The following is a 26139-nucleotide window of genomic DNA, read 5'->3' as shown; positions in this document are numbered from 1 at the left end:
CGATTGTTAAGGTGTCTGGGCTGGGCCAGGTAAAGCCCTGATTTATCTTCCCACGTTGGGGCCAAAGCTGGCCAGGAGAGGAGGTTTGTGAAAATCCTCTGCAAGCAAATAAATCCTAATTTTAGAGCAGAGCTGGAGAGGGAGGAGATGAAGGCCAGCCTGCTTCACTCCTCCTTCACCCCCATTTTTTTTACTTTATTTTGCTCATGCTAAGACGATTTCCTTTGTTACCCCGGTGACATGCCCGGTCAGCCTCTGTAACAATGGGCTGGTGGTAATAGCCGTAGATGCTGAAGATGACTTCTGGCTTTGCCGAAGCAGATAACAGAATTCTGCAGTCAAACTGACTGAAGCCATCTTTACCTCCACGCTGTTTCTCCAGTGCTCATTGCTTCCCTGTTTTGGATCCCTGTCCCTTCATCTCACCAGTATTCCTCCCGTCTTTCTTTCTGTCTTTAATCCTTATTGTCCTTGTTACTTTTTTTTAAATATTCCTTTTCTTTTTCCTTCCGTCCTTTATTCTTTTCATGCATTTTGCCTCGCTGTTCCTTCTTCTACATCACTCCATAGTTCCTCAAGCCTCTCTTTTTTTCACTTCTCCTTCATTTGCTCACCGTTAACTCCGCCACAGAGGACTTAGTCACGCACCCCTTACTTCTTCTCCTTCGCCTTCACTCATTTTCTGGGCGTTCCCTCGTCTCCTTCCTTTTTCACTCAGAGGCTTCACGACAAAAATCGTTTCTTTTTTTTTTCTCTCTTTTTTCCGTGTCTTGCTGATATTCTCATCAGTAGTAACAAGTCTGCACAGAGACACAAATGCGGAAAGTAATCAAATTTCTCCGGGGTTATCGGTGAACACATTTATGCGCACACACTAACAGACACACAGGGCGAGAGGTCATTGTAAATAACTCAGCTTTCGTGCTTTCATTTCCCTGGGGCATTGACTCTTGCTTGGCATTCATAACCATAATATGCACAACCTGACGGACTCTGTGTGTGTGTGTGTGTGTTTACTGATAGTACATAAACACGCACACAAAGGCATATTTAGTGAAATATACACACACTGCAGGCGTTTTGCAAACCGATAGACTGAAAAATATACATTCTTGTTATCAGCACACACACACACACACATAAAGAAATGATAATGGGCTGTGCTTGGAATTTCTCTATCCATCTTTACTTGCTGTTCCACTCGTCTGCAACCACTGATACTTGTAAGACAAATCCCGTCTTCTGCTTCATCTCTCGCTCGCTCTTTCTCCAGTGCTCACCTCTTTGAAATCTGCAGGCAAAACACCGATTATGTACACACATCCATATCCACATACACCTGCTTAATCCCAGACAAGGGGTTGTGTTTTGAGACTTTTTAATGTATTTATGCATTTGGCTTCTCCTGAATAATACATTGTTATTTGTTATTTTCACTGTGTATGCTTGGTGAGAGATGGAATGGAGTGAAAATAATAAAAGCGGAGCGGTGCTGAAAAATATGAGGATAACTACCAGCTCAGCCGACAATAGCGGATATTTTATTTCATTTCGCGCGGAACAAGAATGACGACAAGTGACAGGAGACGGATTTCTAAAGAATATTTGTTTCTCTCTGCGTTGGCTTTGATTCTGTGGCATACTACAACAACAACAACAACAAAAAGATCGCTTATTCACAATCATCATTAAAGGATCGCAGCGTGGATTGAATAGGATAACTGCTTTATTTAATACATGTTTCAGATTATTACTCGTTTTATATTAATGTATGTACAGGAACACATTATCAGAAATAGAATATGGATAATCTTGTTATTTCTTTCTACCACTGAGTCAGAGTTTTAAACAAGGAGTCATTTTTTAAGGTGGCGTTGAGCAATAGATCCCCAGGCTTTTCTTTGGCTGCTGTTTCAGTTCTTGTACTTAACCAGAAATGCTTTTTAATTGTTGAACCACTTCAAAATCACCTAATTTGTTCCAGTATCTTTAGTTAAATCTATGAGAAATGTCAGAGATGACACAGTTTGTCAGGAATAAATCATTATTTTTGCACGAGCTAGGTGATTCCCAAAGAGCTATTAGCCAAAAACCTGGCATATCTCGGCACGGTGTGCAGCCTGTCCTTAAAACATTTAAAGAAAGTGGACAAGTGGAGGACAAAAGAACAAGTGACCTGTCTGAAAAAACTGCAGCATTTGGAACAGTATCTGAAAGTCCTTGAAAAGCCCTGGAGAACTGTTCCTGAAGGCTACTTGAAGAAATGACAAGAAGGCTTACCTGAACGAGTTGAAGAATAAAGATGAGCATAGCAAATATTGACTTTGGAGCTCATTAAAATTGTAAAATTGCCTGTTTGCCTTACACTGTATTTCCATGTATGCATGTGTGCACATGTTTGCACGTGGTTCAGTAAATTGCTTCTCCAAGCCAGATATAAAGAAATGAGGGGTAGCTCAAGACATGTGCACAGTACTGTAGAAAATGTCAGTCTTGTGCATGTATATCTACACTGTATTCCCTGTTTACACACAGCACCTTCATACAAGGTTCCTTCATTACTGTTCACCCACTCCTGCCTCGCTGCTTATTTAAGGTCTGTCCATCGACTGCATCCACTCCCCAGAGTAATGCTGTGTTCACATTGTTGCAGTGGAGGGCAAATTAGATACTCCTTGCCTTCACTGGGTGATTGATTGTAAATCAAAGCACCACTGATGTAAAATGAGCAATCAGGGTTGTAACTTTTCAAAGTTTTACCTTTTTTCTCAACAAGGTGCTGGCCACTTAGACGCAGTCTTGTTCGGGAATCAACTGGCATTGTGTCGCCTCAAAGCTGAGATGATGTAGCGCAGTGGTTATCGATCAAGGTCGTCAGGAACCAGAGTCCTACTGGTCTTCATGTTAGCGACCTAATCAGACACGGTTAGGCCTGGGTTAGAATGTGAATGTGCTTAACTGAGTGGGAGGAAAGAAATCCAGCAGTCTATTGTCCTCAGGATTTTAAGTGCTCAGTATTCAGTGTTCATAAAGGATCTGGGGCATATACACTATACGTTGTCTTAATCTTGCCAAAAATGTTGTATATGCAAAATTTGCATGCACTACTCTATCATCCATTGGTAATCAATTTGCGGATCAATATTAGTGAATGGCAGAAATAGTTGAAAATGGACAAGTAGGCAGTAAAGGGCGCTTCGTGGCTTTTTAGTGGAGGAAAGACATCAAATGATTTCTGCGTTTAGAAATTTATGACGAGACTACACATACATCTTCATCGGTAAAACAGCCACAAGTGACAATTACAAGGTAGTAATGTGCAAATTTCCATCCATTTCATGAGATTCTCTTAAATCATAGGAAATGCCGAGAACATGGCTCAGCCAGAGGACTCGGTGACCTTGTCGATGAGTTGGAAGTGTGCAGCTTGTTGCCTGCAGCTGTTAATCCCACTGTTCATGGTTCAAAAAGATTTATATGACAGCGCCACTTGGTGACATATCATCATAAAAGCCACGATGCTTCATAATAAAAGCAGTCCAGTTCTTTTTAGTGCTAAATAGGATGTACAAGACGGCCGTCAGTTAATTGCAAAGAGCAGTCAAGAGAAGCCAACAAAAACAGTAATAATGAATCTATTCATCATTTACTCTAAGCCCCTCGTGGCAGTGGCATGTGCCAATGGCAGACTCTACCAGTAACTTCTATTATGAGTAGATAATCACAGAACAGAAGAAGGAAATGCATAAAACAGCTATTGTGAAAACACAGTTGGTTTCCATGAACACCTAATGGACTGTAACTTTAAAATGATCCATCAGAAAAACAAAAGGCAACAAGCAAAATAACAATTAGTTGCAAAGTTTAAAACTGTTATTTTTATTCTGTTGTTTTAGCTGCTAAAAGTGGCATTTTTAAAAATGATTTTCCCGTTTCTGCCTGAAACCTTGCAATTAAGCTGTAAGTGTTTTCTAGTGGCACTAGAGTTCCTGTAACTCTGTGACTGCATGATTTCGTGTAGAAAATATTTCACACTGAATTGCTTATACGTCAAGGAAATAATAGTGTTCTCTGTTTTTCCTTGGTTGCCCATTTTTGAACACTTCCTCCCCGTTCTGTTTCCTCACTTGGAATCAAGTTTTCTTTTGTTTGTTTTTTTCAGCAGTAATACAAGCAAATTAAAATGCTGCTTTTTAGTGAACCAAATAGTTCAGTTTTATCTCATTCGCCACGACCACTTGACCGCTGAGGCTAACCCATATGACTTTTCTCTGGCAAATGCGGCCTTTTTTTTTTTTTATCGTTTTCCTCATTCACCTTAACTTCATTCCAGCTTTGTGAAAATTGTAAGGACAGGCCAATATACCTTCATTCCGTAAAATGTGTTTGTGTTCTATGGCTTTCAATTTTCCTCACAATTAGAATAAATGGCTCACGTACACACACACACACACACACAGTCCCTGCCTGCAGTAATAATGCTTACCAGAAAAGAGAGAGAATAAATCCAAGTTATTTCCATCTACTGTTTGTTCTAAATAAATGTCAGTTCTTCTGCTCCACTTTCATGCGCACTCTCTCTTCCTCCTGCAGCCTTATCAAAATTTAAATTGTTGTCATGTTAAATAGGGTCCTATATTGGAAGGCTGAAATGGGCATGTCACCTTGAGCAGGTTTATCTGATTGTGTGTTCATAAAGATGCTTTTTTAGTATTAAAGTTAACTCGTTGTTATTTTTCCTAATTAAGCCAAAATCCTCAGTGCAAAGAAGTCACTGATGTGGTGTGTCTTCATTTTTCCCCCTGTTCTTTAGCTTTAATATAGATATCACATACAATAGATAGTAATTGACTGATTGTCTCAGTTAGTTATTGGAAATAAAAGCTTAATGTGCTGGGTTCTAAATATTGTGGCTTATGTCTATTTGTAGGCAGGTTATGAACTGTGAACTGTGAGATCTTCTTATTTGCTTAATATTAACAGTTTTTGGATCTGCTTTCAGGAGTTAATGAGAATAAAGCAAAGTGAGCTCAAATTTTTATTGTTAGTCACCACACAGCTTCAGCACCCAGCCTGGGAACTGCTGACTTTAAACTGCTTTCATGATATGGCTTTAGATTTATTTGCTCCTTTATCAGCCGGTGACAGAGAACTCTTACATTGATGTTTATTTAAGTGTGACTATTGAAAAAAGAGATAATGCAGCATGCACTATCGCACTTTGAGCTTATCCTGCATTCAGGTGAAGAATGTGCTGACACTGTATGTCTTCACGCAGATGTGCCTGTGTTTGTACTGAAGACCAAACACCCACTGTAAGGGACTTTTCAGCAGCTCTGAACTGCATTTCGCCCCCAGCAGCTACCGGTCATTAGCAAGTTTTTTGATAGCAAAGGCCAAGCATGATTAGCCAATGCCTCACTGAACATCAGTAGTGATTTTGGCTCCCCACCACCACCAGCTCCAGTTAATCAGAAGCTAATGAAAGGAAATTTGTGGCATATGCACTACTTAGCCCACATGAGTCTTTATACCTCTTTCTGGGGCCAGAGGGGATATTCTGAATGCAAAACTCAGTTTCAGGACACAATTCAGACCCCAAGTCTCCAAATACTGACAGAACCCAACTGGCTGTAATGTAATTAGCATTTAAATAATCTAATTACATTTTATTTGTAGTATTTGATTATATTTAATTCACAGTGCCTATTACCTCAACTTCCATCATTTTCTTAGCTACCTTATTCACAAGGGGTCGCCACAGCGGCTAGCTCCGTGGTAGACTTTCACACAGGATGCTCTTCACTTCCTGACGTAGCCCCCAGGAGATTTTTGTCTCCTATTGAAACGGACTTTTTGTTTGTTATTCAGATGTGTACACCGCCACATTTTGGAGCTACGACATGAATAACTTTGTTAATGTGACTTGTTTTGTCATGTTCTTTGAATTTTTGTATTTAAAAAACAGCGTTGCATTATAATTTTCTTACTTACTTTCTAAAATGCAATTTATTGAATACGATCATAACTTTTGTCATTCATAAAACGTATGTGGTGAGGGATTTTTACAGTGAGCAGAGCATCACCCTGCATGCTTCTATCTTTGCTAACGTGGAGATCGTCATGAACTCTGCAACCCGCTTCACTCGTAGTGTCACAGGTTTGCTATTCTAATATGAAGGCATACAAATTACATCCTTACCACATAGAACAACACAGCATGATAGAGCGTGCACGGTATCTGTAATTGACTGACTGCGCACTCATAACCTTCCTGACACTCACAGTCATGATCCTACACTATTAATAGGAAACCAGAGACTGCAGTAGAAACAAGTAGAGTTAAATTATACTTTAGCAGTTAAAAACAATCAGTTTTACTAACTCACAAAGGAAGAAAATCTCACAGAAACTCAAAAATATTGAATGTAGTGCAATTAGAAGAAATTCATTTAGGACTACCCTACTTAATCTTTTAATTTAAGCATTTATGTGCTCAGTATGGTGAGTCTAACCAGGTTTTTTTGTTGTTGTTTTTTTGGTGCTTTTGATCCTGAGGTGCCTGGTGTAGAGCTCAACACTTAAAAACCACATGAATACATTATTGATTATGTGGGCTCCTGGCCTTAAAGAGGTAAACAGAGAAGCAGTTAATAGTGCCTCCGGCTACACTCCCCAACTTATTTTGGCACCAAGATCTTCTTTGTTGCTTTCAAAAGGCCTTAATCCAAGAGAAACAACTCCTGGTACAAGCACTGACAGCTTGCCAATAGGTAATACAGGCTTTTTCCCATAGGCTATTAAGGGGACAGAGAGGCCGTGAGGTTAAAGAAACTGCCCATCAGCCAGTGTTTGTCTTTTCTTTTTACCTTTTATCTCTTTCAGCTTGTTTATGTAGATTACAGGGCTAAAGTAAAGTGAGTTGTCACAACGTCTTGATGGTTTGACACATGATGTGCAGCCATTCGTGGACTCCTTTAGCAGTGCGCTTAGGGCACCTTCAACATTATTATGAGTGGATAACATATATAATCGCTGTGTTTACAGCTTGTTGCGTTGCACTGAATAGCCAAAGGCATTTGTTTGCATTCTGAAAAGTCCTCCGCATCGTGTTATGTAGCACAATCAGCCGTTTTGGACACTAGATTGGCTGCAGGGCTGCCGTTCTGTATCTCACCTCTGATCTCCCAGTCGAGTAACGGGAGCTTTTCCCTCTCCCAAGCACATTTTGTTAGTTTGGAAAAAGCATTTCGATGCTTCCAATTATGATGCACACGATAAGTTGGTGGAAGGATTTAATGTGCCTCTGGGTTTTCATCAAATGGTGCTATTTAAATGAGCGTGTTAATATTCGTTGATATTTAACTGAAGAATTTAAGTGTTTTTTGTTGTTGTTGTTGTTGTTGTTGCTGTTAAATTGTGTGCTGTCCTTTTAAAAGACCTGTGCATCTGTGTGTGTGTTTGTCATAAATGCCATACCCGGGCGATTTAATCCCATCCCACCTTCTTTCTGTCACTCAGCAGAATAAATGGGGCCTGTGTTGTCATTTCAACACCCCACCTGTGCTTTACTGCATTTTCCAAGCGTAAGATATCTGCCAGCAGTAAATGACAGCTATGGTTCCAAAAATCAAGCATTGTGACATTTTTTGTATTTTATCCTCTGTTTTTACATTCATATTTTTTTTCTTAAATATTGATTTAAAAGAGCAGCAACTGAGATTTTATGACCGCAGGACGAATAGCTGCGTATCGCGACAGCTAATGGGGATCTTTCTAAATCAAACTAACCTAAATTAAACTAAACTAAGCTAAACTGTCGTAAGACCTTTGGTTAAAAATCTGCTTAGACATACTGTACTCACAAGCTCCACTTCTTGATTGTGTGTGTGGCCGACGACTGGAGCATGATGAGGGCTTTTTGTGGTTCGTTTTCCATTCTCAAGGGTAAAACAGCAAAGCGTGTAAAAGAGAGCAACAGCTGCAGTTCAGTGGAGCGCTTTGAAGAACTACATCAAACACAAAGAATCATCTTCCAGCCATTGGCCTCACAGCAGAGGGAACGAAGTGTGTGTGTGTGTGTCTGGAAAGCGTGTTGGAGAGGTGTGTAGGACTGTTAATCCTTTGGCCTTGCCTCAGTCCCTGCCTCCTGCTCCTCACCACTTGCTTTGGGTATCTGGCTGCAGATTCTCATCCATATTTAGTTCTTGGATTTCAGTTTTTGTCGATCTTGTCTGTTGATTTTTTGACCATTCCACGCCGTTGCTTTCTTTCTCCCATTCTGACCCTTTCCCTTATCTCCCTTCTACACACTTCTCTTTTACTAGTTCCTCACCACCTCTTCATCTACTGTCTGTTTTTTGGTTTTTTTGTTCAACTTCCTTTCTTTCCCTGCCTGCTTTGTCTTTGTTCAAACAACACCAAGTGCCCATTGTTGTGCTCCTTCTGAATTTCACATGCCCAGTTTGTCTTTTAGTACTGTGGGGTTATTTTTAAGTATAGTTATAATAGTTTATAATATAATAGTTTTTACTATATACTTACAAAGATACTTATGCATTTGAATTACTACATTACTCTTGTATACCAGCTTGGTTGGCCCGGCATCGTTAATCCATGATAAGCAGCAGCGAAACTGGCTAAATGTCAAGGAAATTATACACACAACTTTATTTTATTTTAGTATTTCAGGATTTTGGTTGAGATAGCTAATTGTTTTTTTGTCATGACTGAGATTAAAAAATCAATACCAGTCATCTTGTTTGACTGTCTTTTTTACCATTTAAAGGCACGACATTAAAGTGATATACTTCCCATTTAAACATTTTATGTTTGAGGTATAAGCAATTTATTTTGATGTACTCCACAGAGTTGGGTTATAATTCAGACATCAAAATGTTAGTTGGTGCAGTTTTATGGATGAAAGTGGGGGTCACGGTGTGTAAAGCTTGTCTCAGTATAAAACTGGAAAGTAGGAACTGTAGCTTTGCCCAAAGAAGTAAAAAAAAAAAACCTAAATGTGTAACTTTGCCTCTGAATTACATTTGTTTTCTATTGCTGCATTTTTCTTTGTCAGACTTTCTCCATAGTGTTTTAACTCAGTCCCCTTGTAACTTGTTTTTGTCTCACTGTCGCTCCCTCTCTGCTTCTTCTTCTCCTGCTGTTGATGGGTGTACGAGGGTTCTTGATTAGAACACACACTGCCGAGCTCCCCCTCCATCGCATCATTGCATTTGATTAGCTTCAGCCCCATACCTCCCTTATCACTACCAGCACAACAGGAAGCACAGCACACACACACACACATACAGGTACACATGCATACATATCACAAACTCACTTGCAGACTTATCTGAACTCCATGGTTGCCTCCAAACGTGCACTGGCATATATGACTCTCCCCACACTTGCGCACGCATCTGGTGTGCGTCTGGTTTCGTGGCAGCGGGGTATCAAGTAAAGCCAGCACGGCACTGACAGCTCCGTGTCCCTAATGAAGCATTAATAAACTACAGCACAAAACAGTGGATCAGAGAAGTGGAGCTCCCCACCTGCCTGGAAAGTCTGCTGACTGCCAGAGGGAGAGATGAGGAGGGAGAGGATCACTGTAATCCCCATTCTCCAAAACCCCTCTGCTCCACTTTTCTGGAAGACATCGCAGACAGACAGACATACAAACACCTGCTAAACTACTCCGAACTGCCCTAGTGGTAGTTCTCACTACACTACGTGTCTGCGTAACTGCACTTTTCCACGATAACATGCAAACACACAAGCGCACGGGCTCAGAAGGTGAAAACAATACCACTTAAGCTATAGCTTAGCTTTAGCTCTGTAAGAGACTTCACATATTATAGTTAAGCTGCTACAAAGTGCCACCCAACATGTCAGCAGCTTCTACACTTAACTACAGCCAGGAGTGCAAAAGGATTTGCTTCACAGTTGTTGTTGTTATTCTCAACATTATGCATTAATGCAGTTTGATAGAAAGTTAATTTCCATGCATGCAGAACAATAAAAAGGAAAAAAAAAGCTTCCAGTTCTCAGAAATGTACACTTCTCAACATGCTCAATTTCAGCTCAGAACGAGTAGAGAAAAATGGCAAATTTGCATTTTTTTTTCTCTTGTACCCTTTTTGCCCACCTTGCATTGATTTTATGTTCCTGCAGCACTGCATAGTTTTCAGTTTGAGAAACACACACCTTAAATGTGGGCAGTGCTAATCAATTATTAACTAACTAACTTCTGCATATCCAGCACAGCGCAGCACGTCACAATTAGACAAATTGTTATCCCAATTTGAAATCCACTTGGCGTTAAAAGAGCAAGTTGCAGAGTTGATCAAGTGTTGATTTGTGACGGTGTGTATTCAGAATTTCCCACAGCACATGAATTCGCAATTAGGCACATAGGTAGTTCAGTTACAATGCATCCCACAATGCCAGACAATGCCAGTCCTGTGGTTTAAATGAAGCAAACCTGCTGAGTGCAGAATTTTGAAGGAGGCCTGTCCACACAAATGCTGCATGCTTGTGATTAGAAGAAAGGGGGGGAGCAATTGTTCTGTGAAAGGAGCCAATCAAATCCAGGTCTAGCTGTGATGGACTGACAGGAACGAGTCCATTTTTAGAAAACGCAGTGTCTCAAGTGTAAATAAACCAGAGTTTTGTCTCCTTTAAAAGTCTTTTAAACATTTAAATCTATAAAGCATTATTCTATTAATTGGGCCCCAGGATGTTTGCTTTTCTTTTGGGGTGTCCTCTTGTTCCCTAATCATATGCCATCTCTCACTGTGTTTGTGCTGGAATGCCAGTGCTTTAGTGTCACTTGTCTCTGTGTATCCTTATGGGTTTTTCCCCCTCATTATCCTAGCAGCCCAGACCATGCTGAGATTCACTCTAGCGAGGGAGAGTGATCTAATTGGCAGCAAGGATCATTCTAATTTACTGACTTTTTACCTTTCCTCTTTCTCCTCTTTGCTTTTTTGTTGCCACTTTTCACCTGAGAAATGATTAGAAAATATAAGTAAAAACTCCATGTAGTTTGCTATGGCGAGCATGCTTTTTTCTGTCTTTCTTTTTTTTTTATTTGAGCTTGTTACACCGATCACATTCGCCCAGGCAATTTGCCTGCTTGTCTGAGTCTGAGAAGGAAAGCTTATCTGCACTAACGCCCCATCGAGGCTGTGCGTCGTATCCAAATCGGCCCCTGTTAGCATTCAAATCAAGCGCCCCCACCTCTCCTTCCTGTTCTACCTAGCTCTCGTGCCCCTTACTATCGCCTCCACCCCTTCTTGCCTGTCAACACGCCAGATTTGCTTGGAGGAAGGGGAGGTTGGGGAGGGAGAGAAAGCCCAGGCTATTATTTAATGAGATCAAGAAGTGCTACGAGGATGCTGTTTACTCTAAGGAAAGGGGGAATCACTGGGTTTCTTTCTCGTCTTTCTCCTACTCTTCTTTAGATGTGACTGCAACCCCTTAACAACCACTATTTTATAGAAGAAGTGAGCATTCTGACAAGGTACGACTTCTTGTCAGAAAACAACTCCCATTCCCAACAGCAGGTCTATCAAAACAACACGCTAAATGGACTAGCACTTATATAGTATGTTTCTAGTCTCACTGACCAAACTACAAGAGCCACATTCACCCATTCATCCATCATACACCAGTGCTACTGTGGGGTTCAGCATCTTATCCAAGGACGCTTCGGGATCGTGTAACAGCTCTTATGAATAGTGAATGACCGACTGTACATCCTGAGCCACAGCTACCTGAAGAAACTTGATTGTACAAGCCCTGGACAAATTGCAGTGTGATTGCTGCGGTCTTCTTTTTGCGGTTTGTGGGATTCTGCTGTGGCTTGTACCTTTTATCAGATGTACAGGAGGGGCTCAAAGTTGAACCTCTGCTCTTGTGACTTTGGGGTAGGTGTGAGCAAAAGAGAAGGGAGAAGGAAACATCCAAGGGCTTATTTCCCACAGCCCACAGCAGTATGAGTGCACCAATTCATGGTTCGTCATGCTTTATCATTATTAGATGACATAAGCTGATGGATCAAATGGGAGTTAAGTCATTCACTATCCTTGGTTATTTGGGTTTTTGTTCTAGCTTATTCAGCTTGCCTTATATGTGTAAAAATGGGGAACAGGATGCTAATGATGAAAGTTGAATAACAGCTGATGCTTTTATCCTGATGCTCAGACTTCAGACTCCACATCTCTTTCCAAAACACTGGAGAAGTTGGATATCAAACTTCCAGATAGGGCTTTACTACCTCAGCATCAGCTCCTCTGAATCGAGTAGAACGTGCCAAAGCCAGACAAACTACTCTCTGATTGCTGGATCATTCTTTGAGCTCACTTACAGCATGTATATTTTCTCAGAGGAGCCCGAGATTGCACCTTCAACCCTACGATTATTAAGCAGGCGAACTCATAGCATATGCTGGGTAACACAGTAGTTTGTGCATGTGCACTGAAAGTAGCTCGCGTATAATTGCTGCAACTGTGATTTAACATGACCTTTTACCTGCTCCGGCAGATACAACAAGGTTTTTATAGCGGCTCCGTTCCCACAAGTCATCAGCGTTTCATTGTTCATGTGATTAGACACACAGCGGAGGCCAAGCATCACAATTGCTATCTGTTTCGCATGAGCAGCCATTAAGTCATCATCGCCTCACAATGACCTATGATTTCCAGTAATGATTTATGATTTCAGTGAGTCATTTTCTACGAGTCTCTTTTAGTTAGAGATGCAATTACTTGATCGTACTTTATCTTGAAGTTACTTGTAAATTAGAGTCGGTTTCAAAGTTCCTGCTGCGATACAGCTCAAATATAAAATGGGGAGGGGGAAAAAGTGTTCATTAAAGCGCCTAACGCACCAAACCTCAAAAGAACTTGACAGGAAAGAGCAAAAAAAAGAGAAAAAGAAAAGAAAGGAGGGTGGTGGGGATGTGTCATAAAGACGAGGAAGGCGAGGGAGGGGGGGTACGCTTTGATCAGGAGCACTCCTCATAGCTCTCCTGTCTTCTTACACATCCATAATATATCTCTGCACACATTCCAGTCTCTTATTAACAAGGCAGTGCCATTTCATCCCGGAGGCAGGTATTGAATTTTCAAAAAAGGTAGAAAAGAAAGAAGGCAAATTTGAAACACGCTCTGCTCTTGTCTGAGGAGTAAAGAAAAAAACGCACACAAAAAAACAAAGCGAGACGCACAGAGTTTGCGATTCAATATATACACTCCCGCTTTAAATTAAATTCATCGATGTTGCTTGTAACAAAAGCGGGGATAATATCAGACATTGGTAAATATTTATTCTAAAAGTGGTGGACTTAGGAAATGAGAGGGCTGCCGATGCCGCGCTTCTCTCTCATGGGAAAGCATGTTTGTCTGTGACAGTCATAAATATGTATCATGCTGTGAGAAGACAGCGATTGTAATCTCACAGCTGCCTTTTGTTGAGCATATGAGGCCCGAGAAAAGCCCCCGTTGATGGCGCACAAAGGCAAAATTAAAAGTTGCACCTTCTCCTCGGATTGGGGTACGTCGCTCAGCGGCAAGTGGCGTGCTGCTTAATTAGGATGGAAACAAATTCCTCACGAGGGAGGAATACCCCTCTTCCCTGCTCTCACTTGGTCTAATTTATGGAAAGGTAAATATTCAAGGGTCGCTTTTCAGCTGTGCCGATTAAAGCATGCTTGAGCGTAGCGACACAGAATGTGTTGTGAATGCAAAGCTTCTAATCCAATTCACACTACTCTGTGAAATGAAACTTGTTTGTACTAGTAGATAGCTGTGGCAGTGCATCTTTACCCAGGGGTGTCAAGTAGTTCTTCAAACCTCAGAATAACTAGGCAGCGCTTGTAAAAGTGCACCGAAAGCCACTTGAATAAGGTGGCCTGTCATTTGTGATGCACTCCAGTGTACTGTAGCGGCGAGCACTGTGACGTATTAGCGCTTGACAGACGTGCTCTTCAGTGCAAGAGCCCCTTTTGCTTTTGACTAAAGCTTGTTTTTATGTCTGCCCCTTCCTGCAGCTCTGAAGGATCCCTGTACCGAGGTGGCCTGCAGCTACGGCAGCACCTGTGTCCAGTCTTCAGATGGCTTGTCTGCAAAGTGCATGTGCCCCCTCGGCTGCGAGGGCAAGCCCAAGCAAGTAGTGTGTGGTAGTGATGGAAAGGACTACGTGAATGAGTGCGAGCTCCATCAGCATGCCTGCAAGAACAAGAAGAACATTCGTGTGCAGTACCAAGGACACTGCGGTAAGCTCTCGTTGTGTTTTCTGTGTTTCTGTTTTTTGTAACACTGATTTTGAGCACAGGTAATATTGAAGAGTTCCCATCACAGTTTATTTTCTTTCCCAACCCAACTCCGCCCTATTTTGCTGTAGCAGGGAGATGTCCCAGAGTCACACTATCAAATATAAATTGTTGCAAAATATGGAAATACAAAAAAAAACCCTGATAGTATCAAAAATTACATTTCCAATGGTGAAAATGTCATTTTTGTTGAGATTTTTTGTTTTAAATTGTCAGAAAACCTTTTCTTCCCTTTCCACTGTTTCCTACCTCTTCCTCTTGTGTTCCTCTATCACATACCCTGCTTATTTAAGGCACACCTCCACTCTAATTCTCTAATTCATTCAGGTTGCTTTTCCCCACACAGGTTCTCCTACGGTGCAGATTGATGTTTTCTTTAAATAGGTTTTAAGAGCAGTTTTTTGTGTTGTTTTTGGCTCATCCTTGTTCTCATCAGGCAATTGTTGTTTACTCTCAAGGCGCTCGACTATTTAGCTCTTTTTATTCTGTGGCGAGGAAGACGGAGGGAAAGACTACAGATAGTAACTCTGTCTTTTAGCAGCAGGAGCCTCCAGGAGACAGAGCGGGTGGTAGGCAACGAGAGATGGATGTGTTTGTCCACAGGCAGAAGGTTGGTCGTATAAATCCAACGTGAGTCGGCCAAAGTGACCCGGGTTGCACCGTCTCCCCTGGGGACGGCGTCAGCTCAGGGGACTGGTTGGCCCTGATGGTGCTTTAAATCTTCCTGCAGCCATTTCAACTGAGCATTGGCTATTTCAACTTGCTAGCCCGCGCCAGGCAAATGCTGTTGATTTATCTGCACTGCTAGTTTTTACAGAAAACAACCTATTCTTTTTGTAATCACCCCACTTGCTCAGCTAGAGGAAAAGCATGGACTCTAGAAGCTGTTCTTCTCGCTTAATGGGTAGTAATGGTCTTTCTCTCAGATAATGGTCTGGCTGGCGGGTCAGGCACTGCGTCATGCAGAGACGCTGCGTGCATTACGATAAAACCCCTGTTTGCTCAGTTGCAAGTCTCTGCAAGCCTTTGTATTGTGCACACAGAAAACAATCCGAGGCCTGGCCTATGGTCACTCCGCCTCCCACCCCCACGCAGCCAAAGCGCTCCGTCCCTTTTTCTGTCCCAGCATTGTCACTCTTTGTATTGCTGCCAGAGGTCTCTGGAAACCATTCTCCCTTATTCTCTGTTTCTCATTCTCTTTCTACTCCTTTCCCGATGATAGGGTGTTTCATCCTTGGTGTGTTTTGAATGACTCGCCGGCAGCTTGGCAGTGATTTAATATGTCACGGTGCTACATAAATCCTTTGTCTTCCCACATGCTGAAAGCGTGGCGAGCAGGATAAAGCCTGGGCTCCTGTTTCAAGGAGTAACACCCCCATCACACACATCCACAAACCAATTCCATTATGATCACGGACTGATAGGGCAACCAACACTCCCCTGGAAGGAAGGAGGTGCGAGAGAGCAAATCAAACCGATCGTCTCTTCATCTGTTTCCTTGTCTCCCCTTCACATCCAAGGTCCTACTCTGAGCTGCTCTCAGCTGCCGGGCCACTGATAATATCTGTGAAGCAGATATTCCTCTTCTCTTCTCTTCTCAGCTGACATATCATAGCTATAAGACTGTTCGCCGCTAATTAAAAGATGACTTACCAACACTTTATCTAACAGGACTTAAAAAGTTTTCTTTGAAAGGAGTTGCCAGTTTGAACACAATTAATCCAGACTGTGCTGCTTTTTTCTTTTGCCAGTCAAGCGTTGTTCACTTTTTTCCGCAGAACCAAAAATGATCACAGATGTTTTAGATTATGTTCCCTCGGAGTCTAATTACAGTTTTTCACAAATTCTAAGACACATTTCCTGAAACCTTATGGCCTTTTCTCCAAGCTTTAAACACAAGAACCAATTTTCAAACTACTTTCATAAAACCTTTGACTCTTCTAAGAAAAAACACACACAAAAATGCATGAAAAGCTCAAAACTACACAATATTTTTAGATAATTTGCTGTCAAAAATAATAACACTACTGAGCATTACAGTACAACAGAAATGAGGAAACACAGTCTCAGCTTTCTGGTAATTTCTTGAAGTATCATCAGAAATAGTTCTCCAAACTTCTTGAAGGACATTCAAAGCTCTTCTTTGGATCTTGGTTTGTTTTGTTCTTTGTTTGGCATCATTGTCGTGCTGAAAAATTAAGTTTTTCCAAATCAGATGCTTTCCACGTACATGGTGAATCAAACTCTCACAGTACTTTCCTGTGTTCATAGTTCCATCATTTGTTGTTAAGATCCTCGACGACACTGGATGAAATGTGGCACCAAACCATGACAGAGCCGCCACCATATTTTACAGATACATGTAGAAATTCATTGTTGCACCTTTATCCTGACCTATCTACATATTGACAATGATTTAAACCAAAATTTTTTAGTTTGTTAGTTTGGGTTCACCACTCTGTAGGAGCTTTGGTCCCTGTTTCTGTTGCTTTAGAATTGAGACCATTGAGACTATTTCTGATGAGGCTTCATTGAACAGTGGATGGATCAACTGTTCAATGAAGATCTAGACCGGGGGTAGGCAACTCCAGGCCTCGAGTGCCGGTGTCCTGCAGACTTTAGATCTGTCCTTGATCCACCAGATGATTCAAATTGCTAAATTACCTCCTCAACATGTCTTGAAGTTCTCCGGAGGCCTTGTAACGAACTAATCATTTGATTCAGGTGTGTTGATCCAGGGTGATATCTAAAGCCTGCAGGACACTGGCACTCGAGGCCTGGAGTTGCCTACCCCTGATCCAGACCTTTAGATGGATCAACTAAAGGTCTAGATGCTTTCAGTGCCTCTGTCAGGCCTTTGTTGAAATATTTTTTACGTCTGCTAATTGTTCTTTTGGCCTCCACTTGTCCAGTTTCCTCAATTTCCTAAGGATACATTACACACCATACCAAGGTAATGCCAAGTTTTAGCTAATAAGTCTTTGGTAGTCACCTTTTGGTGCAAAAATACAGCTTTTTTGTGTCAAACCATGTTATCTTTTTTGTAGATTCATTTAGAGTAAAAGAAATGAGAACTAATTATGTGTTTTTGTGACAAATTGACAAACCTTTCAGTCACCCAACACATTCCTATGTTACGCGTTCGGAAACAGGAGGAAACATGAAACCTGTTTGGATTCAATCTACACATATACATTTATTTTACTTTCTCATCATGAATCGCTTTGGAAAACACTATCTAACACGATTGTGGTTAAGGTTAGGGATAAGGTTATGGTTAGGGTTAGGGCTCGAATACACGTCTGGAACGTGCGTTACCACCGGGACCGTCATTCTATTGGATTTCACCCACAACCGGGCGCATGTCATAGGGACACGGAAGGTTACCTTTCGCGTTCCCATTGGACGCCTTGGGACGTGACAAATCGTCGGTATGTTACGTGTCGAGAATGAGAATGTTCTGGTAGACAACACAGGTTAATCCCTGGAGTTAGAAAATGAAACAAAAATGAGTGAAAAAGCAGCCAATGTTCAAAGAAAAAACTCTGGAAGATCTCCAGAAAGCCTGGAGAAGCACTGCTCAAGACCACCGTAAAGAAATTACAAGAGGGTGGTGGTTCAGCTCAGCGAGTTGATCAGGTGACCCGCATGCTACAAGACTAAAGCAGAAGCCTGGGTATTAATCTAACCTGTCTTCTCCTTGTCTTTCTCTTCCAGCTTCTTCTCTTCACTCTGTTATTGCTAAAAAGCCAAACGTGCATTTTTTTTTAAATGACAAAAAAAAGGTCTGGCCCCTTGGAAGCAAAATTGGACAAAAGACTTTTGAACTGGACCGTAATTGTAAGAAGTAAGACTCATAAAAGCAATATTAGCTCTGTGTGTGAAAAATACCAAAGGCGGTAGTTTCTCGAGTAAGTCGTAGCTGGCAATGTATAAATCTCCTACTAGAGGTTTCTTCTATTTGTTTTCATATTGCAGAAACATGGTCTATCACAGCTGCTCAGCAAAGATCATTGAAAATGACTGCTCTAAATTGTGCTCGTTCTTGTAGTCCTCCTCCTCCGCCTCTCAGCTTGTTGCCTTCCATTGTTAGTATCAACCTTCCACTTACCTTTGCTACCTAACATATACAAGTTTCATTACATAATTAGCAGCAACTATTCACATATTTGAGTCACCGTGTTTAAAAAAAAAGAAAAACTACATTTCTGCTGTAGCTGTGTTTAATCTCTGCCTCCAGTGGTTAGTATTATGCATCACAGGTGCATCACTGTGGTGAAGTGTGAGAATTTCAGATTCAGAGAAAAGATTAAACGAGATCTGCAAATTGTGTCTAACTAGGTGAAAACTGTTCTGTCATTTATTCGATAAATGGAAGTTTGATAGCATGAATCGGAGAATGGGATTCTGTGCTTTAGCAAAAGTGACAAACTGTAATTCCTTCCCTGTCGTATTGTACTGTATGATATGCTGTACTGCAGTACACATTCTTCACTCTTTCTCCACAGATCCGTGCAAAAACGTTTTGAACTGCCGCGTGGAGCCTCTCACCCGCCAGCCACTGAAATTTGTGCCACTCGAGTTGTGCCCCCTAAGCGATGAGCCTCTGTGTGCCAGTGATGGCCGGACGTACCCCAGTGAGTGCGCTATGAGGGCGACGGGCATCCAGAAAGGCGTCACGCTCAGAAAGATCCATGCAGGACAGTGCACAACGCTGGGTAAGGCCGAAGCTTGTTGTCTTTAAAGTGTGCAACCCTTTCAATACAGATCCCAGAACATCTTGGAAATACATTTAGTGATGCAAGGGATAAAATTACTCAAATGCCATGACTTATATAAAGGATTCTTTTATGCTGCGTGAAACAGAGATTTAGTAGACCTTGCCCTTCTCTCCCCGTTAATAATCTAAAAAAAATGCAACATAATAAGATGAGATGAATTCAAATATTGTAATTTATCTGCGTGCAGGTATAACAGGGAGTAGCCATTTGTCTGTCTAGGTCAGAATTGTTGAACATAAGGCTCCGGGCTCTGAATCTGTCCCGCAAAGACTTCAATCTGGCTCACAGTTTCTGGTTTTGGAAAATGTGAAGGAGGGCATAGATTCTGGATTTTTTAATGAATTTTAATAGTTTTTACTTTAGCTTTTCTTGCTCACAGAGACCTCCCCCACGGCCAAAGGTTTGTATTCTTTCACTATGAGCTATAGAAAGTTCAGTTTCTACATTTCTTTCATTTCTACAGCAGCATTTATTTATCGTGTAGAAAAAGTAAGAGAAACTCTTAAAGTTGAAGTTTCATATATTAAGAAATCTCCTGCATTAAACGTGTAGTTAAATGAAAGGGCAGTTTCACTGGTCCGGCCCACTTAAGATCAAAACTGAGTGCATGTAGAATGAGTCAGACATCCCTGCTTTTGGTCTTTTGTTATTTGACTTATCCAAATTTCTGTTTCGTGGTATTTGTAAAATTCAACAATATAATATCTTTCTATATTGGTATGTGACAATGCAGAAGCTCACTTAAGTCTCATTTGTAGTCTGTTGTAGGCTGACCAATCGTATTTGAGCAGCCTTGACACGGTGTCTTAAAAAGAGCAGACTTGCTGAAGATCAGGGGTGGGCAACTCCAGGCCTCAAGGGCCGGTGTCCTGCAGGTTTTAGATATCACCCTGGGTCAACACACCAGAATCACATGATTAGTTCACTACCAGGCCTCTGGAGAACTTCAGGACATGTTGAGGAGGTCATTTAGCCATTTAAATCAGCTGTGTTGGTTCAAGGACACATCTAAAACCTGCAGGACACCAGCTCTTGAGGCCTGGAGTTGCCCACCCCGCATCTACAGCAGGTTCTAGCAGTAGGAAAAGTGACATAAATTTAAATGTCTTGTGTATCTACTGATATTTCAAGACTTTACTTTACTTACTACACAACTGTCTGCTTGATTTCAGAATCTGCATGATGGGAAACTTTGTTTGCAAATGTATTACAAGGGCCAACTAATATTAATAGTGAAGTCTGTGTTTCAGTCTGGACAAACCACTCTATTGAAACCCCAGCAAGAAAAAGGACAACAAGGAAAGCAGCCAGTGAAAATGTTTGGCTTGTCGGGGTTATATATGCGTGGTATATATGGTATCAGTGAAACCTTGCTATCGTATTACCATATATTATGCAAGAATTGAAATACTTTCAGCCAATGTTTTAACACATACAGGTAGACTAGCATCAAAATCAAACTTTAAAGCTGTGTTCCAGAGAGATAAATTACTGCCGGGTCTCGGGGTCTGTATTATATCCATGCTAGCACTAGCCTCCTCCAGCCTGATAAGAGCCCCCAGGGCTGTTATCTGTGCTATTACAACATGAGGTTTAGGCCGTAGTCAACAAAGAGCTGTCAGCCTTTACTGTATGTCTGATAGCCATCGGAGGAAATCCAATTTTCCTGGTGTGTTGTTACTGAAGTCCCACAAAGCTACAGCTCTACGGGTTTACAGCAGTAATGTGCGGAGACCCCCACCCATGTATTAAAACCCCCTGACAACACCAAGGACAGATCACCGCAGGACGTCTTTTGGTATGGTCAGTGTGGAGAAGGGAAATTATTTTACTGCTATTGTTAAATAATTGTCATCAGTACCATTGCATTAAGAATATAATCTGGAGTTTATATTGCATTCAGGGGTTAAACAGTGTCTCTTTCAGAAAGACTGAGTTGCAGGCTGACAGGAAGTTGTATGCAGAAGTGGAAGTTATTTTGAGCCGCAGGCTAAGACGAGGCTTTAACAATGTAACAGATAGCTTTAAGAAGGCCTTAAGCAGTTATGACTATTTTATACACAATGCATATCTGTGCTTATTAAAGAGTTGGAGCTCGGTCAATTAATTGGGGGTCGGAAGCTTTGTTCGGCGCGATGTTCGGACAATCTATTGTGCAAGTGACTTGGAGCCATAGAAGGAATTGCAATACATGCTTACAAAACACTTATATATCAGATCATTTCATATTAAGGTTTTAGTAGAGGTTCTTGGTTAAAACATTTATTTAGTAGAAGACAGACACATAGTCTCAGTGAGCCTCTGTCCTGGTGAAAGGTCAGAAGTGCAACAGGTGAATTGAGAAAGAGCATGTGAGGTCGTGACACACACACATGAGTTAGATTTATTTAGAGGAGAGAGAGGTTACTCATGTCTGGCTGTAACTGCAAAAGTGTCTCGGTAAAAGAGGAACCGTTCCTTGTTGTCTCGGCAAGAAAGAGGAACAAGACAAGAACTGAAAGGTAGACAGGAAGGGCCAGCCATGAAAATAGAAGATGATCTTCTGGGGTAAAAGCCAGAAGATCATCTTGTATAAATCTATGTATAAAATGTATCTGTGACGCATGAAGGGGCGTCAGTAAACAAACCCTGATGCTATAAAATATCTGTTCATGCTTTGATTAAGTCGAGGACTACTGGCTGTCTGCGTACAGAGTGTCTTCCCACACGTGTGTTCATTAAAATCATTGTTTGACCAAGACCTTCTGGACCATGAGTGGTTTGTACTCTCCCTCCTCAATTTTGAACCTTAACATCAGCAACAGAGGCTGATACAGCCTGGTTCTTCTCTCTGCTCCGCTTGACAGGCCGATGTTAGCGTCAGGGCTTAAAATTGCCCAAATCCCAGCCTAAGTAGCGTTGTGTGTGCTGTATGAGAGTGTGTGTGCATGCAGACATGTTCATGCATGTGAGCAATGGGATGGACTTTTTTTTTTCTTCCTTTTTTCCTCCCTCTCTTTCTGCTGTGCCTTTTCAAATGAAAGAATAATTCAATTTGAAACAGAGATCCATGAAATCATATCCCTAAGCAAATTACAAATTGGTAACTAATGAAAATGGCCATTTCGACTTGTAACCATGACATTGCACATCCTTGTACCCCTTTCAGTCTGATACAGCGCCGATGTAATTAAGTGTGGCATGACAGGCTTTTAAAGAGAAGAGAAGAAGGAATTGAATTGGTGTACAAATTTGATCCACTGATCAGGAATGGAATAAATTCAAGTGCCTCCAGAACAGAGGCTTGCCTCAAATTGAATTTTCTCACTTCACTGGCAAATTTGCCATTTCACATTACCAGTATTTCGCTTTTTCTTAATTTCCATAGTAGATTTCTGCATAGTGAGTCAAAATGGTATGACTTTAATAGTTTAGACTTAAACATGACCCTAAAATGAAATTCATGATTATTCTTTTTGTTAAAGTTTTTGCAAAACTTTATTATTAAAGTTAGAGGGGAGCACAGGCATGCTGATCGAGTAAGGTTTTGGGGGGTATTTGCAGTCTTATTAGGTGTCCCTTCATAGTGCAGGCTACTAGATTTGCTTATTTTTTGCTAGCGGCAAACCAGAAAACTAAATGGAAATGGAAAAAACAGGCCGTTTTTTTCTTTTTAAATATCATTTTTTGGGGGGCATTTTAGCCTTTATTTGATAGTAGAGAGCTGAAGATAAACAGGAAAGTTGAGGGAGAGAGAAGGGATGTGCAGCAAAGGGCCGCAGGTCAGTCTTGAACTCGTGCTGCTGCGCTCTAGCCGTGTAACATATGGTCACCCACTCACCCACTGAGCTAAACTGGCTCCCAAACAAGCTTTTAAACTGCAGCGAAAGCTATAACTATTATAAAAAAATATGTCTAATAACTCCTCTGGTACTCACTCTCATTCATCCAGCCACTACTCTTGGCTTTAGCTATCATTTCTAGTCGATTACTCCCTGTAAAATGTAATGTGAACTTACTTTGTGGACAGTTTTGTGGCCTAATGTGCGTAGAACAGATAACCTGATGTGACAGATGGTTTGTTGCACAGAACCATCTGGGAAGCAATCCTTGTTTGTTATAGGGAAGAAAACAGCACAAAAAATACACAGCGGATGACGAGATGAACCTTCTGTATGTCAGTGTCTAGTTCAGGCGAACGTCAACCAGTCACATCAACAAACCGCAGCTAGAATCACAGTAACTTTGTAAGAACGTCTTCTTCTTGCTCATACAAAGCTGATTGGTTCAAACCACTGCAGTCACCTGGCAAGACTGGGTCTTTTGTGATTGTGTCTTTTAAGAATCCAGCATCCAAGAAAGGTTATGTAACAAATTAAGCATCAAATAATCTGCTTGACAGGAACAAATGTGGTCCGACTTCTTTTTAAGCACTACTGCCTAAACACTGGTGTGTTGGCTGATCTGAGCATGTCATTTCCAGTCTATAGAATAACTGTATGTTCCAGCGTGTGTTGTTTGTCAGAGATTGACAGCTAACATGGGCCTTCTGCAGATATACTGGAAGTATTGGCAAATAGGGTGCTGCAATCATTTTTATATATGCTGTAGAAAAAGATGCTTGGTGTAAGGACAAAATGCAATCATCACAGACTTTGCCCAACCCACTTTGTGCAGCACATGTAGCATGCCGGCTAATATATGAATCTCTGATGTGTTTCTTTCATGAATTTCTGCAAAAGCCTCTGCTAACATCACCTATCTCCATAAACAACAGTAAACATTCATATAATTACTACATGGATGATTTATAGCCTGGTTTATGTCCTTATGGTTGTATCAGCAAGTTAACACAGCAGGAAGAACAACAGGTTGACACTTCTCTAGCTTCAATTTTTTGTTGTTGTTATGTTTGCTAAGTACCTCTTCAGTGCTTTCATCTGTGATGATCAGTCTGTCATGCTGTTACAAAATTGGCAGTTGGAAACTAAAAAGCCTAATCAGTCTCTGTACACATTAAAGGATAAAAATGAATAAATGAGTGAAAGCAGATGTTCACACATAGAGCAAAAAAGGGTCACTGAATGGTGGGTCTGTAAGGGGGGAAGGGTTAAAGTAGGGTTATCCCCTGTACAATCCAAAGAAGCTGCATTGTTTTGTTTTTCTTGCAGACGAATGCAAGGACTGTCCCTTCTATGGTGTGTGTCTGGTGGAACAGCTGAGTGCCCGCTGCTCTTGTGATCCCATCGAGTGTGACGGCACCTACAAGCCTCTGTGTGGGAAGGATGGTAACACATACACCAATGACTGTATGCGACGCAAGGCGGAGTGCCTGAGCAAGACCCCCATCGCCACCAAGCACCTAGGACCCTGTGGTGAGTAGAGCTGGAGACTAGGAAAGGGTGGGTGGTGACCTGGTGGTTGGGATTCCTCCTTCTTTGGCTTTCGCACAAACCAGTGCTGAATCCCTGTCTTGGTGTGTCTTTCTCTGTGTATTTGTAATCCAATTTCAGTCTGTTTTTCCTGCTGAAGAGTCTAGGCTGATGGTACGTTCGTCTGTACTTAAAACTTTCCTGAAAAGTATCTGAAACGGTTGGGTGATGTCCTCTGAGTGGGGGAGGGGTGGGGTGTACATTCAGAAAGGATGGGTGTGCCAAAAAACAAAAACGGTGCCTTCAATTCGTCACCCATTCACCTCCCATCCATCTCCTCACCCCTGTCACGCTTCATCCCAGCATCTCAAACAGACAACCAAAATGAAACGCCACCTTCATGTTTCATTCATCCGCCCTCCGTCTTCTACTCCTTCACTGGTGCCAGTCTTCCACTTCAGTGGCTTTTGTCGTTTTTTCCTCCCTTGTCTTTGTCTTTTTGTCTTGTGTGCTCTTCTTGCATAAAAAAAGCTATTCTTTCTTGTTTCAGTGCGTCAGTCAGTCTGTCTGTCTATGTCCATTTGGCCGGCTTCCCGGTTGTCTGGCTGCAGGTGGCAAGTGGGGTCACCCAGTGGGCGACCTCATCAAGCGGATTCTCAGGGGTGAAGCCCTTCCCCTCGCTCTGTGCGGACCTAACAGGAGGGGTCTTGTACTGCTGTCTTTTTCCTCTCACTTCTGTCTCTCTGTGTGTCTTTGTGGCATTAATGTCTTTTCCTTCTGTTTACCCTCCAGCAAAGATGTGATCCCTGAGGTTGGAGAAGTCTCCCTCTCTCCTCTCTGTGTTTTATTTTCAACCTAACCTGCCTAACCGATGCATACCTCTGATTAATCTCCTATTGCATGTTCAAAGTGCACGCCAGATCCCAACCTAACAGCTTCCCAAACAATCCCCCCCCCCCCCGCTCCATCAATCAGGATTGTGTCGTAAAAAGCTTGCAACAATGCACCAAACCACGTGTAAGCATGATTCCTGCAGTAGGGCTGGAGTTCAGCTGCATTTTAATGAAACATTTTATATCCTACAAGGTCTTGAAAATACGATCATTCAGGTATGTGAGGATTTAAAATTCATTTCTGGATTGAACAGAAACCCAGTGAAGGGCTGAAGTATATGGTAGCACTAGTAGTAGTTCTACTAGTAGTAGTAGTAATTATAGTTTAATCATATTTTACACAGCTTTGTTTAGAATGTGTTATTTAGCTAGAAAATTAAAATTTTGTGCAAATCTGCATTTATGTCTTCTAGAACTGATGTTGCTAAATCAGAAAAATGAAGCCACTCGATTTTGCTTTGGTATAGACACTGTCTAGCGGAGCGCATGTTAATTACGCAGAGAACATCCTTAGTGAAAACATTAAAAGACTGAGGTCAGGGTGGCTGTATGTGTAGGTAACACAAGAGGTTTCTCCTGTTGTACATCAGCTTCTTAACGGTCAACACCATCACCACAACCCTGCCTATCCTTAACCATCCCCTTCACTTTAGTTTACTTGCTATAATTTCTCTGTTAAGCTTAAACCGTCTCACGGTGGCACAGATATTGTGAAAAATAAATGATTTTCAAAACATTAAACACTGTAATTGAACAAAATCCGATTTAATGCGGAGCTGCCC

The 26139-nt window shown here is 41.5% G+C and overlaps 1 protein-coding gene across 2 annotated transcripts in view; it reads left to right on the top strand.

The window, feature by feature from the left end:
* agrn (agrin) overlaps positions 1-26139 on the top strand; it is a 276576-nt gene that overhangs the window by 169806 nt on the left and 80631 nt on the right. For both annotated transcript variants that reach the window (XM_085393643.1, XM_085393644.1), the window contains 3 exons: positions 14051-14275; positions 18841-19050; positions 24264-24467. In XM_085393643.1, the coding sequence (XP_085249769.1) occupies positions 14051-14275; positions 18841-19050; positions 24264-24467 (639 nt within the window). The remainder of the gene's footprint in view (positions 1-14050; positions 14276-18840; positions 19051-24263; positions 24468-26139) is intronic.

The sequence above is a fragment of the Rhamphochromis longiceps genome, linkage group LG20, assembly GCF_057381845.1.
Source record: "Rhamphochromis longiceps isolate RC_006_pf linkage group LG20, R_longiceps_female_GT1.1, whole genome shotgun sequence".
Lineage (NCBI taxonomy): Eukaryota > Metazoa > Chordata > Actinopteri > Cichliformes > Cichlidae > Rhamphochromis > Rhamphochromis longiceps.
The sequence above is the reverse complement of the archived record's forward strand: the minus strand, read 5'-3'. Positions and strand labels throughout refer to the sequence as shown.